Here is a 15,026-nt window from a genome sequence, read left to right on the forward strand (position 1 = left end):
CCCAGTGGCTCTCACATCCCATGTGATGAAGGTGATAGAGAGGCTGGTCTTGGCCTACCCGAGGCCGCATGTGAGATCTTATCTGGATACTCTACAGTGCCTACCAGCCTCGTCTGGGAGTGGACGACACTGTCTTCTATCTTCTGCTGAGGTTGAGGAGTACAGAGACCTGGGTGTTAACGTCAACAACAGGCTGAACTGGAAGATCAACAGCACTGCTGTTTACAAGAAGGGGATGAGTAGACTCTATTTCCTGGAGAAGCTGAGATGTTCTACCAGTCTGTTGTGGCTAGCGCTCTGTTCTCCTCCGCCATCTGCTGGGGGGGTAGCATCGGAGCGGCCGACAAAAACAGACTGAACAAACTGATCAGGAAGGCTGGCTCCGTGATCGGCTGCAAACTGGACACTTTTGAAGCTGTGGTGGAGAGGAGGTCAATGAAAACAACTGTTATCTATCTGGATAACCCCGACCACCCTCTCCACCCCCCCCCCCCCACCCACACACTGGTCCAACAGAGGAGCACCTCCTCTAAGAAGCTCCGACAGCTTCGATGTCGCACGGACCGCTACAGGCAATCATTCCTACTACAGGCAATAAAACACCTCATCACTGGGTGCTATAAGACTCTGAGACATCACAATACTGCACTAAGTGCAACTTTCACAGTATGGTTTATCTACATATTTATCATTACTAGTTAAGCAGTTGCTCATTTTTGTTTTGTATATTCAAATATTTGTTTTTGTATTTTATTCTATTATTATTCAATGTACTGTATATTGTATGTATGTATATTGCTTCCTAGTATTTCATTTATATTCTGTGGTGTGTGACTGACATTTGGCTGTAACACTATAATTTCCCATTTTGTTGGAATCATTAAATATCTATCTATCTATCTATCTATCTATCTATCTATCTATCTATCTATCTATCTATCTATCTATCTATCTAGTCAGCACCACAATACAACTCATGTTGAATCCTGCTACTCATTTACAAATAAGCAAGAAATTAATTTGAGCATCACTAGCGACATGTTTGGCTTTTTAATTTTACATTTTTCGATCATTTTGGCTACATGCATATGGTACACAGTTAGGCAAGGGTGTGAGTTTTTGTTTTTTGCACATTGTAAGTTCAACCTCAGCTCCTATAATAATAATAATAATAAGTCTATAATAAAATACAGACACAGTACAGGATAAATATGTCCCTACATTGAAACCCCTTAATTTTCTTTTCCTTTTTATCCTACAACCTTACCAGCATAAAATCATGTATTTTATTTTAGGCTTTAAATCTACAGCACTGGCTTCAAATTTGTGGTTTTTACAGCAGATTGAGTCATTTTTCATGTTTGCCCCTTGCATTTAGTGTACAAAAAGTAACTCAATTTCTGAAATTGACATTGGCGTTGTGTAAATAAACTAGCATTTAAAAGGTTAAAATTCTGAAAAGGAATGCATATTTGGTAATAAAGATCAGGGCTTTAGTTGGTTAAAAGACTTAACTTAATGAAAGTGTAAAATAATATTAATGTATAATTATCACAGCAATGGACATAAGGGTAACGTTTTTTAAACTTTTAAAGGATGAGATGGGCGATGTACATTTTTCTCATAGTCAACAAATTCCATGAAAGGAGCCTTTAAGTAAATGTTCCTGTTTTTACTTCAGTTTTTTGGGGAAATGAATAAACTTTAATGACTAGAATATCATTTAGTAGAAGGATACAGTATACAGCAATAAATGCAGAATCAGATTTTATTAATATTTTATGTAGCTTTTTATCTACATTTAACTTAGGTCATGGCAGACAACTTACTATATAATTTAAGAAGGGTGGGAACCAAGACAAATACACATATAAAAAGCAGTGGTCCAGTGGTCACATTTATAAGTCTTTGACAGAAGTTTAAATAAATCTATAAAAAATCCAACATCAACAAAGTTATTTGGGTCTTGAGAGAACAGTTAGAAAAAGTTACAGCATCTGGAAGGCAGAAAACCTTCACTGTAGCCACATCTAAAAAGTAGACACCCATTTTTAACGCACTCCAAACAAAATATACAGAGAATCACATTTAAACATGCCTCATTTCTCACCTCAGTTAACAGTAAAATCAAATAAATCTTTTACAGCGTTGGTCAAGTCCTCAAATGATTTGTATGTCGAAAAAGCAAAATGATCTCTCAAAGTTGTTTCAATATGAACTCTGGAAGACGTTTTTGTCTTTACTTTCAGAGTGTATCAAGTGTCCAGCGCGATGTTGTGTATTTTGTGAACTGTACTTGCAGAGTCAGTATTATAATAATAAGTTGTGCTGCTGGCATGTTTTTGAACCAAGGCAAACCCTGAAACCGGAATAATTGTGGATTTTGTGGTGTCAGCTGCACTTGCTATCAAACTTCTCCCATCTGCCATCGAAGATGACCACTGCTCGCGCCCATCAAGAGGCTCAATAGAGAAAGAGAAGAAAGAGATCTGACTCCCACAGGATTTATTTTTCTGCTTTTAAAAGAAAGCCTTTAGACGTGTTCAAACCTTCCGGCAACTCTGTGGCTTCCGATGATAGAAGAAACTGTATACTTATTTACCAAACCAGACATCAGCCAATGACGCTTTGAGGGACATCAAAGGGATGAGAGAACACAAACCAATATCTAAAAGGTATAAGTCCTCTTTTCTCTGTTTACAAGACAATTTGGTTTTTGCTTTTCAAGCTGAAAGCCACAACTTTTAATAATGTTCAAAATACCGCAGCAATGATGGAGCATCGTCTTTCTGAAGTTGTGTTAGCTCACTGTTGTTGGAATTCAGTGAAAGTAACATCTAAACAACCAGTTAGTGTTTCACCAAACTGTTCCACTTTATTAATAATAATACTATATTCATTAAAAACATTATGCTTCTCATTTTTATTTGGTCCTTCCTGTTACTCTACATTCAGAGCCAACAGGACACATGTTCAGTGTCTCAGGCAGTGGCATGATTTAGGATGATGGTGTCTTTAAAGCTCTATGAGGATTTTTTCATGTTAAAATAGTCATTTTTATTTTAAACATACTCAAAACAGGGCATATGTTCATTTTGCAAATTATACTTGTAAAATTGGGTTTGTACTAGAACCTGTTTACAAGATCTAATGTTAAAAAAGCACATTATTTTTCTCATACCACCTGTCAGAATACCTGTATTCACCCATGGCTGAAACACTTTTTTTTAGCTCCTGTCTCTTTAACCCCCCCCCTCCTGAAAAGTCCCGTCTGCTCTGATTTGCCATCGTTCTGGGTCTTCCGAATCTGCATATCTCCACCAAGTCTTGAACGCCCCACTGTGTTCACCAGCTAGTCGCTAACTTTGTCTGTCTACTGTTTGGTTCTGAGCTGGTTGCTTACAGCAGTTTATCAAAGCTTGTTTGTAAAAAAATAAAAATAAAAGAACAGCTGTCTTCTGCATCTGGAAATGGAGTTGCTGTGAAAGGTAATAATGATCTAAAGAGTTTATTCTCCATGAAACCAAAGCAACAAGCTAAAAAAAAAAGGCTAAAAAGGTCTGTAGAGCTTCAGCATTGGGTCATAGTCACGTATGGGTTTCCTCTTTCACATAGTCATTTGATTAAGTCTTGATATTCAAAAAGAATCCGTGGGGATTTAAGCATAAAAGTTATATTAGCATCTAGTTTAGCTTTTTGAATACAGCTCACTGATCAATCGATTAAACTGTAGACAAGAAACATTTCTTGCTGATTTAAACGCTGAATCTCATTATGTGTTCCAATGAGAGTACTGCAAGGGAACTTTGAGATGGGTTTAATGCAGCAAGAATTAACACATCTGGCCTACTTTATATGTGTTTATGATATTCACACACCTGACGTGGTTTCAATTATCAGTCATCCACTGATTTTTGTAAACTTCCCTCCAAACGCAACACATGCATCCATACAAAATGTCACATGACGCAGACTTTTTTCAAAGATAATATGCCACAGCATATCTTGGCATGATAATGTCAGCAGCCTCTGGTTTGTAGTCTCATGTCTACATATGGTCACATTCGGGATGAGCTTTGTGAGCTCACTTGTGTATCTTCCAGATATCTCAGCAGCGCATGTTTTAGTTCAAACTGTCAGAGCAGCTGCCTGCGACTGTAATTCATCCTCATCAGAATATTACCTCTTATTGAGGCTGCCTCTCTGTGCTGCCATTAAGATGGCCTCCTTCATAGTCCAGCTGGCACAGGATCATGTTGTTCTTGAGGAAAAACTTGTCTCCCACGCAAAATCTGCAGAGAGAAATAAAAATATGGAACTGGGTCTTGGTTCTTTGCTCGAGGTGGAATGATTCATGAGGTCCCAGAGGAGCATTTCAGGCATATCTTCAGCCCTGCTATGATAATCACAAAATTAATCTTGCACAATTGCTGGCTTGATTAACTATCCAAGTGATGTACAAAGTTTTTAACCCCTCGAGGATTCAAAGTGTTCAGTAAACTTCATCACATTTTGATTACAATGCATATCGGTAATATGCTCATAATGACCGGTGAGCTCACTGGTGCACCGCACAGATAAGTCAACTGAATTTGATCTCCCTGGCTAATTGCTCCCCTAATCTTACCTCTGGCGGCAGAGCTGACAGGCGAAGCAGTCTAAATGGTAGACGTTGTCTCTGGCTCTCATCACCATCTCAAAGGCAGGGATCAACTTACTGCAGGCAGCACAGTTCCCCGTCACCCCAAAGAGCCTGCAGAGGGAAAGAGGGCGACAAGCAGACCTGTAGTCTGGACGCACTTAAGATACATGTCAGCCAAGAGCTGAAGAGGGGGGGAAAAAAACACTGAAACAAAGGGAAGTCAAGCCTGAAAAGTAGTTCAACCAGACCCTACGTCTGAGTCACAGATGTTACACACTTTTTGCAAATATAAATTGTTTTAAAGCAGTCAACTGCACTGCATTTCCTACAGATTATTGCTGGCTTACTGCTGCTGCTGCTACTAATGCCACGCTTGCATCATATTGTATGGATTGTAATTAAGAGCAGCCAAGCAGGAGGAAACATTCCCATCAGCCTCCTATGATTCTGAGTAGGAGGAAAAGACATTTCTAACATGATATCTCCCACATGGCCGGAGATAACTGCAGCAATCTAGAGCCAAAATAAAAACTGCAGAGACACCGTTGATAGTTAAATGTAAATGAAATCCAATAATAACTGGTACAATTAAGCTAATGTTAGCTAATGAACAAGGCCATGAGTCTGCAGCCATGCTAACATGCGCACAACATTACTAACATGCTGATGTAAATGTTTACCATCTCAGTTCAACGTGTTGGCATGCTAACATTTGCTAATCACCACTAAACAACAAAGTACATCTGAGGCTGATGGGAATAGGATTAGTTTTACCAATTTGCAGGTATTTGGACCTACACCAATGTGGTGAATAGTTTTGACCTAAGAATGATGCGTCACAGGAAAAGTTGAGGGGTTCAGGCTTTGGAGAACACACATTTTGGACCAAATTTCATGGCGATCCATTCAGTAATTGTGAAGACATTTCACTTAAAACCACAAATGTCAACCTCTCTGTGACGTTAGAGGATAAGTCACCAAAGTTCACCAAAGTCAGTGGGATTCATCATCTGTGGAACATGAACGTGTGTGTCACGTTCTCTAATGCTACTCTGGCCTGTTTTTGGAAGAGAGCTATTTTTGTTTTTGTATTTCAGGTCTGCCACCCCTGAGCGCCTGATCGTCCAGATCGTCATCGGTGTTTTCAATCCGGTTATCAGATAGGCTGCATAAAAGGTCCCAGGTCCAAAACCCCGCCCCTTCCTCTTGCCACAACTTCCTGTCATGCTGGGAGTAGTTGGTGTACTACGCTCTGCTGATGCGTATAATTTGGGAATTGATTGAATTGTTATCTGAAGCTGCTAAGGGTTCTCTGCCATTTGTTTTGACCCCCTTTTTCTCCTGTTCTGTGGACACTCAGGGAGATTAGCACTGTGTATTTTGGTTTGACGCTGTAGCTCAGTTGCCATTTTCTTTTCAGGTAGTATGGGTTTTTATTTGTTGTTTTGGCCTTGGAGACCCTGACGTTTTTTACAGCTTCTATTTTTGTTCTGGTAACTGTTTATTACCCTTTTTTGTTTAACATCATCCATATATATATATATATATATATATATATATATATATATATATATATATATATATGTATGTATGTATGTATGTATGTATGTGTATATATGTATGTGTATAGATAAATATATACATATCTTTAAGTTGTGTAATAAAAGACACTTGTTCCGGTACTCTGACTTGTTAGTCTCTCCTTTTGTTAGTTTGAGTTTATGATTTGTGTTACTTCCTAGCTTCCCCTAGACATACAACTTACAGGTCGTAACAGTGTGTACAAAATGTAATCACAATCCATCCACTAGTTGGATATTTCAGCCTGGACGAATGTTATGGACCGTTGCACAAAAGTAAATATGTCCATATATACATATAAGAGATTATTGGTAACACATTGTAATACAGAAGACATTTTGAGTAGCCATACCTATCTCCACAGCGCTAGGCCCCCTTAAAAAAGGGTCTTGAAGCACCCATTATCCTTTTGGTATAGGGGACTGGACTGAATACAGTAACAATATACATCAGATATTATGCGTTACTCAAGAGCAAACTTTAGGGAACGATGTTAACAAGTTTGAATATGAATTGGCAACTGAGTAATTCAAAACAGACTAACTACTCACTGGTTTTTGGTTATGTATTTACTATTTGTGTGCACCACTAGTTGAGTATTATTCTCGTACTATTTAGTCCTAGATTACTCACTATCTACTTATCATTATCGATTCCTTAATTACAAGTTAGCATGTGTTAGTATGTATATCTGGTTCAACTTCATCTAGAAATATGTGCTATGTACTTTTAACAACAAAAAGTATTTGATCATACCTAGATAAGGTTACATTGTTTTATACAAGAGGACCCAGCAGTGTAGCTAGCCATCTTGGAATAATGTTCTAACGATGTTCTTCCGTAATGCAAGAGTGCTTCTTTTTTTCTCTCTTTCAAACAAACTGTTGATGCTGCAAGAAACTTCAAATGCTTTGCATACTGTGAACTGTGAGATATATCACAGAGTATCAAATGTAAAAACCTTCCTACTGTAAACTGGGTATAATTTGGATCATTGTTTCATTACATCAGCAGCTAAAAAAGAGCAGGAAAAAGGGGGATTCACTGAAGTGAAAATGTCAAAATTGATATGAAAATGTCACTTACTTTAAGTGCCAGATGGGTGTTTTTTGCCTCTTGGGACATTACACAAAAGAACTTGAGAGTCAATCTTCTGAAACAATTTATCTGACACCATTTGAACTATGTCCTTAAACTACCTGAGAACAAACCCTGTGTTGTTTTTAAACACTGTGTGACTCAGTGCTGACCAGCTGCACATTGCTTCACCTCTCATTCACCTCTAAAAGAATGAACAAACGGCTCCCTAAGAGCCTGACACACATAAAGATAAGTTGCCGAGCTGCTGATTTCCATATTCCATTAGAGGCCAGATAGAAGAGGAGGTTAGGGAGGGAGCAACTGCTATGGAAAACCAAAACCGCAAAAAAAGGATAGAGGAAAGAGGCGAGGATGTGTCTCCGTGAGCTACTAACGACAAATGAAAAAAAAAAAAAACACGTCATCAAACGAGTGACCAACACGGGAACAAAAGCGAGTCCTAATTAACCGAATGTTCTGATCTAACGAGCCTGAGTCCTGAGCGGGCACCTGGTGGGTTTTTTTCCTTCTCCTTAACGAGGCTATGGAGCTCAATGCTAATTCTCTACTAATGGTCCAATTAAAAGAAATCACATGGTTTTAATCCTGCTCTTCAAAGGCTTTTGGTGTGCACCCTCGCAATGATGAGGAAAACAGGAGGCAATCTAGCCAATTTAACTGTCAAAAGGGGTTTTAGTCTCTTAAGTGCAGCGCAGCTAATGAGAGACTTAGCTCCAACCAAATCCAGCTGGATTGTACATGAGACTAACACATGAGTTCAGCAATGTGGCTGAGATATCAGGAGTTCTCCTGCTGACCTGACACCAGACGTCGTTATTCCGGGCAAGTAAAATGAAGGCTACATAACTCTGAGAAGGGCCGTTTGAGCCGGGGTTTGGGTTTGTGTATAAGGGGTGTCATCAAGATTCATGGTCAAAAGACTGTATAAATCCATAAGTGTATTTAAAACATAGGCTACTTATTCAGTGTGTAGTGATTCACAGACACTAGAGGTCGGGTTCAGACGATCTAAAAACATTTATCTCTCTCTGAAGAGTTTATAAGGAGGGTCTGAAGTGTGTTTAGTGTTTAAAACCTCCTGCCCCCGTTACATGGCCAATGCCTTAGGTATCTGCATACACTTCAGTGTGGTGTTTCAGTGACTTGGAGTAATGTTGCCTACTTACTTTTGTTTAAGAAACTGACACAGCTAAATATGTTGCTTATGTTAGCTTATGGCGTTTTTCCAGTGTGTGGTACCTGCTCGACTCGGCCGCCGTGCCCAGTTTTCCATTGTAGATTAGTAACGCATCATGGGTGATGTGACCGCCGCTGGTCGTCATAGCGACGCCGTAGGAAACTGTTGTGACCTAATGCTGGCTAAACTACTTAAACATGGCGGGTTTTTTCAGGACACCACCCCTCTGTTTTCAGTCTTTACGCTAAGCTAAGCTAACCAGCTCCAGCTACAGACATACAAGTGCTATCAATGTTCTCATCTAACTGACAAGAAAGCAAATACCGGTATTTCCCAAAACTATTTTCTTAACATCCTCAGGAGAATGGCATATTGTTGCATTATGAAATTTTTTCTTAAGATACTCTGTGACATTTTTACCCACTATTTTCTCATTTCTTTCTATGTTCATTGTCTGAAAAATGAGTCAAATTGGCAGTGACCAGAGAAAGCAGAAGAGAAGAATGTAATATTTTTGCTTTTTAATACACAGATCCTGCAGATGACTCCAAACAATCTCAAGTAGCTCACTTAAACATGGGTGAAAACACGCTTGGACTTGTTTTGTATCTCTAAAAAGAATGACACACCTTCTGTGAAGGTTTCACTGAAAGTTTTACTTAATCAGCCTGAAGGTTCAGAAGCCTTTTAATCTGAACATGAGCACATGCATGACTGTATTTGTATGATATCTCAGGTAAAATCTCGACTGCTCACTTGTGTCTCTGTCCTCATGTAAGTTACATTTCTGCACTTTCCTGAGGGAGAATCTCAGATTCAGGTTAATATCTCTGTTAACCTACATTATCAGGCTGTTCCCTTTTACTACAGTCACAACACTCTGCTTCTTAAATCGTATACAGTACTTGAATTCTATTATTAAACTGCAAACTCTACGCTTGAGTTATATGTTGGAAACCGCAGTAATTACTGGGATGATTTGTTTTGAAGCTGCAGAATGCAGCCAGTCCAGAGACACCTGTAATAGGCTTACATACCTCAGGTAGTCCCTGCGGCAGAGGATGAGGTTGGCCCGGGTGTAGAGGGTGGAGCCCACCCGGCCCAGGCGGCAGTCACAGCAGGCACACTTCAGACAGTCCTCGTGCCAGTACCTGTCCAAGGCCTGCAGCATGAAGCGGTCCCGGATCTTCCCGTTGCAGCCGGCACAGCCCCTCGGCTTCTCTCTGGACTGGAGGGACACGAGAGACACACCTGGCAGGAAACAAGAGAGTGACAAAAACAGAGCCAGATGGGGTTGAATTAGAAAGTTGATCATGACTTTATCAGAACATTATCAATAGCACAGAGATATTCCAATAAGGTATCAGAGGAGACATGTATGCTATGAATACATGTTATCATTATGCATTCACTGGTGATATCACAGACACTATACATGTCAGTAAATAGTAGTGATATGACTAAAATATAAAGAAAAAATAACCTTTTGGGTCTCCTTATATACAAAATGTAATCCCCTATTGGAATATAATGATGGAGAAAAAATTGCCCAAAGTCATTTTAGGGACATGTCTAAACTACAACACACACACACACAACAGTTGTTTTCTGTTAGGGAGGAGTCAGACTCATCATTAATCTTAATTAAAGTGTTTTGCAGTTTGATGTGAAAATTGGGGAACATCTGTTTTCTGCCATCTTTAATTTAAATGTATGTCTGATTGCAGATACACACATTGCTTTTTCCAGTCTCCAAAACATATGTCCATATGTCAGAGTTAACATAGAAAAAGGAAGTTAACGGCAAGCATAAAGTGTGTGTTAGTCCTCTGTAGGCTACTTACTCTCCTCCTTCTCCAGCACCATCCTTTCTGGAAAACAACAATCCAACAACGGTAGAAATGGCACCCTCAAGATAACAGCCCGAAGAGCGATAATAAACACAGAGGGCTTTGACACTCGCTCAAACTTCAGCTCCGCTCCTCATTACCCCGAAGAAAGCCGTGAGAAACAGGCGCTTTCTCGTAAAAAGAAAAAAGAAAAGTAGCCCCCGCGCGGCTGGATGAAAACCGCGTCCCCGGGTATCACCTTGCCGGCAGGAAAGATGTCCTCAAATTAAGAGTGGCTGTCTTATCTTAGCTGATGTCAGTGCATGAGCATTTCTGTATCTGCAGGCTGCGGCTGCTGCCCTCAGACGATTATTCTCTGCACTGAGCCTCCTTAGAGCTCTCTCTCTCTCTCTCTCTCTCTCTCTCTCTCTCTCTCTCTCGCTCTGCAAACAAACTCCCACAGTCAAATGGGTTGGGGTTTTTTTCAACGCTGCGCGCTAATTATGTAAGGTCATTATGCTCAGATCTGATAGTAACCGCCCCCTCCCTCTCCGAATCAATTATTCAATAGGCAGTCACCCACCAGCACAGCCCGGGCCTGAGGTGTTTTAGAATGAGCTTATTCAACTCCAAGGACACCAATTATCTCCAGGGCGCCCTGTAGTCAAAGCACCGGCTTTTCAGCACGGCAGATGCAGCGCCTTTTACCGCGCACGTTCACATGCGCGTGCGCGTAGGTGTGTGTGTGTGTGTGTGTGTGTGTGTGTGTGCGCGCGCGCGCGACATATAGCCTATATTCAGTGTGTTCATCCCTTATTGGTGCCCTTGTGTCTTTTTTTCATTGTGACAAAAGTCCCAAAGTGACAAAACAATACAAAGTATTACAGTATTACAAAATACCATAAAGGTCACGAAACTCTATCACAAGTCATCGAAGAAGATGAGATAAGATTACATTTGATGAGATGACGATAACGCAGGGCATGCTTTAGGGAGTGGCTAGTTACAGAAGCTCCCCCTGGCGCTAGCTGTGACTTAAAGGAGAATTCCGGCCAATTTTTATGTTAATCTTGATCCCTTTAAATATGCGAGTACTTTCGATTGAAAAAAAACAACAACCTGAATCGGTGCAGGCAACACTGAGTAGCTGCAGCTGCATGTACAAGCTTCCACCGAGCTAAAACGGAAGTTAATGGGGCAAGTTTTAGAGTGCCTTTGTGCCTCATAACAGACACACAGTGCAATTAATGTCTGTACAACTTGAACAGGGCCTTTACGTAACATCTAGATGCGTTTTCAAGTCAAACATTGTTTTAATTCACCTACCCTGTCTTGTTCTTGCCGGTAGGTAGCTTGATTGCCTGATTAGCTGCTAGAGCTAGCTGTTAGCTGCTATTGGTAAGTGTTTACAGCGAGGCTTTTGTGAAAATCATAACGCAGCAGTTCCGTGTGGATTTGTGTTCAGCCATTTTGTGTGTGATAGAGGCTTGGCAGTGTCAATCTGTGTGGTAGATTCCTTATTCCTTAATGTCCTCCTCAAAAATAGATAATTGAGCACTGTCGAAAGTTTGCTGATTGTCTGTGCACTGCCGTTCATGCAGATGAACGGCACCAGTACCCAGACGTCGGTGTTTACCCGTCGGTAAATCCCTACTGGATGACTCGCTTACCCTAGAAGGGTTGAAAATTAGCATCTCTCCCTCTTTAGCGTTTAGCTTAGAGCAGCGCCCTTCAACTATAAACAACACTGGAATGGCTGTGTCATTATACATTAAGTTTAAAAGATCTGATAGTAGGGTCACAGGTTCAGGTTCAGGTTCCTTTATTGGTACCCATGGGTAAATGAGGTTTACAGTCTAAGAGGCAAGACATCCTTGAAACTTTGTAGACCACCACATAACAAGCAACACACCAAACATTAAAACATGTAATAGAGACAGTAAAACATGGATAAAAAGAATAGAAAACAGTACATGACCAAAGTGCTTGTGCGTTTTGTGCAAGTAATTCTAATTCTGCAGTTTGTTTGATAACCACTGGGACAAAACTGTTTTTGAACACTGTAGTTCTGCAACCGGGGACTTGTATTCTCTGTCCAGAAGGGAGACACTGGAATTCCCTGTTCAGAGGACGTAGGCTATCTCCTAAGATGGTCATAGCGATCCGCTGTAGTTGTTTAATACCCAGTCAGCTTACTTGACCATTTTACAATTTGATTTAGACGATTCTTGTGCTTAACTGAAACCCACCCAAACCATCCTGCTAAGGAGAATGACATGATGGATTCAATAAAAGCATGGTAAAATAATGCCATCATGGGCTTGTCAACATGAAAATGGTACAATTTTCTCAAGCAGTGTACATGCTGTTGTCCTTTTTTACAGACAGCTTTGCAATTCTCCTGGAAGTTTAACTTAGAGTTGTTAATTGTCCCTAGATATCTGTATGGTTGTACATGATCCACTAGTTGACCATTTACAACTGTGGCCTCATATCCTGACGTTTTACCAAAATATATGTGCGTATTCTTTGTTTTGGATATGTTCAATTAAAAAAACTTTCTACATCTACAACAACTACATCTAGCAACAATGGTGGAATGTAAGTACATTTACTCAAGTACTGTAAAAGTACTGTAAAAACAATTGAGGTACTACTAATTGCTACTTTATAGACTAAACTAATACTTATTGGAGGCAAGTTTAGGCAACATTAGTTACAAGTTATTTCTGATTACATATTAATTAATACAAAATATAGATCATTATGGGCCATTCTGCATTATACTTTAGGTACTTTAAGTATATTTTGATGCTAATACCTTTTTTACTCAAGTAAGATTTTGAATGCAGGACATTTACTTGTAACAGAATATTTCTTCACTGTTGCTACTTAATTGCTCTGAATACTTCTTTCTCATATGTCAGCAGCCTGTAGAACTATGATACTACTGTACAAGTCCTTAATATTAAATGAATACTGCAGATGAAACCAGCAATAAAGTTAGATACTCAAAAATAGACCTACCACAGACCAGGTCCTTGTAGTATTATTAGAATATTTTAAGAATACCATGAAATCGAAATAGCCTGGAACTCACTGTTAAGTTCCAAATATTGAGAATTGAGTAATCAAAATACCACAAAAGTCTGGTAAGGTCATTATTTGAAGTTAATCTTGAGCAGCACAAACAAACCTTAAGTCCCTGTGGCTAGATTATTGGAACATTATAGTGATTTTCAAGGCCAGTCCATAAGCAGCACTGCAGCTTGCTTACCAAATAAATCACCCGGCCCTAAATCCTCCTCATTACAAGCTGAGGCATAAACAACTGTTCTAACATGGCCCCTGGATCAGGTCACACTAATTAACCAGCACCATCGACCGAAACATCCCTCATTATCCTCCCTCTCATCTGATCGCATTTAGGCCGTCAAGACAGCTAACGATCAACCAACTAATTAATCAGCTGATGAGGTGCAAGTGAAGCTCCAGGTTCCCTCTTCATTTGCGAGACACATGGGAGCTAATTAGTTCAATTATTAATGCATCTAATTAAATAGTTTCTCTGGGTAATCATGGTTGCAGTCTCATCCTCAGTCGGCTCCGGTGATAAATGGATGCACGCTGCATTAGACCCCTCTTGTCCTCTATTTTGACGTGCTTAAACTCTAATGCAATGCCAGGCCCAGACTAAACATTACAGGCTATTCACAGGCCTGAACCCCATTCAGCTAATTGCACTAAAAGCAGTCTGTGGCTGACATTAAAGGTGAGCTGTGGTTTAGGCTCTAATTAGCAGTCTGCAAAAATGGGAAGCCTTTTTTGGCCATCTGCTGCGGCTTGCCTCCCTGTCATGTCCTCTGTGCAAAAAGGGCAGAGACAAATTTAGGTGGTGTTTTGTATGGAAGGGCTGTTTGTCAGATATAATGCCATGAGAGGTCACACAGCACATTTCCTACAGTAACAACTGAATTTAGAGAAGAGAATACAAGAAAACTGCTGCAATTTGGGGCAGCAAGGCCATATGGTTTAGCAAATGAAACCACAGCGCTCCTGCTTCTTGTCAGACTGGAAGAAGAAAACCAGTGTTATTCAGACCTAGAGGCCATTTCCTACTATTTATATTCACTTTACAATTCCATCATTTTCCAACACATGCCCTAATTACATTTATCTTTACCAAATGCAATGTTTAGGGAGTCAAACGTGTCTTATTAAAGAGATGTACACAAAGAGACAAGGATGTGAGACTAAAGTTTGCAAGAACTTTCTAGTTATTATTTCCTGGATTTTCTTCAGATTTTTCAAATTGTTTTTAAACTAGCGGCAACTAGCTGCATGGCTCAATGGACAGTCTATCATCTGTCGTTCTAGAATAAAATATCCAAAACATTATCTGACGGATTTACAGGCAATTCTGGACAGTCACGGTGCCCAGAGGATGAATTGTACTGACTTTGGTAACTCTGTGGTCGGCATGAAGCTGGTCTCACTGGTGACGGTGGCAGAGAGGAGGACACTGGACAAACTGCTGGACATTATTGACTATGCCAGCCACCCCCTGCACACCGTCACCAGGAACCAGAGGAGCCTCAGTTCAGTGGAAGGCTGCTCCTTCCCAAGTGTAGGACCAGCAGACTCAAGAACTCCATTGTCCCTCATGCCATCAGACTCTACAACTTCTCACTCCGGG

The 15,026-nt window shown here is 40.2% G+C and overlaps 1 protein-coding gene across 1 annotated transcript in view; it reads right to left on the reverse strand.

Moving 5' to 3' along the window:
- The window catches only part of LOC116693620 (rhombotin-1), a 14,143-nt gene extending 3,414 nt beyond the window's left edge, over nucleotides 1–10,729 (reverse strand). The window contains exons 1-4 of the mRNA XM_032522707.1: nucleotides 10,346–10,729; nucleotides 9,539–9,752; nucleotides 4,628–4,753; nucleotides 4,184–4,292 (exon numbers count right to left, since the gene is read on the reverse strand). Coding sequence (XP_032378598.1) covers nucleotides 4,187–4,292; nucleotides 4,628–4,753; nucleotides 9,539–9,752; nucleotides 10,346–10,367 — 468 coding nt within the window. The 5' untranslated portion in view covers nucleotides 10,368–10,729 and the 3' untranslated portion in view covers nucleotides 4,184–4,186. The remainder of the gene's footprint in view (nucleotides 1–4,183; nucleotides 4,293–4,627; nucleotides 4,754–9,538; nucleotides 9,753–10,345) is intronic.
- Nucleotides 10,730–15,026: the final 4,297 nt, after the last annotated feature.

Source organism: Etheostoma spectabile, chromosome 8 (assembly GCF_008692095.1).
Source record: "Etheostoma spectabile isolate EspeVRDwgs_2016 chromosome 8, UIUC_Espe_1.0, whole genome shotgun sequence".
In the NCBI taxonomy this organism is placed as follows: domain Eukaryota; kingdom Metazoa; phylum Chordata; class Actinopteri; order Perciformes; family Percidae; genus Etheostoma; species Etheostoma spectabile.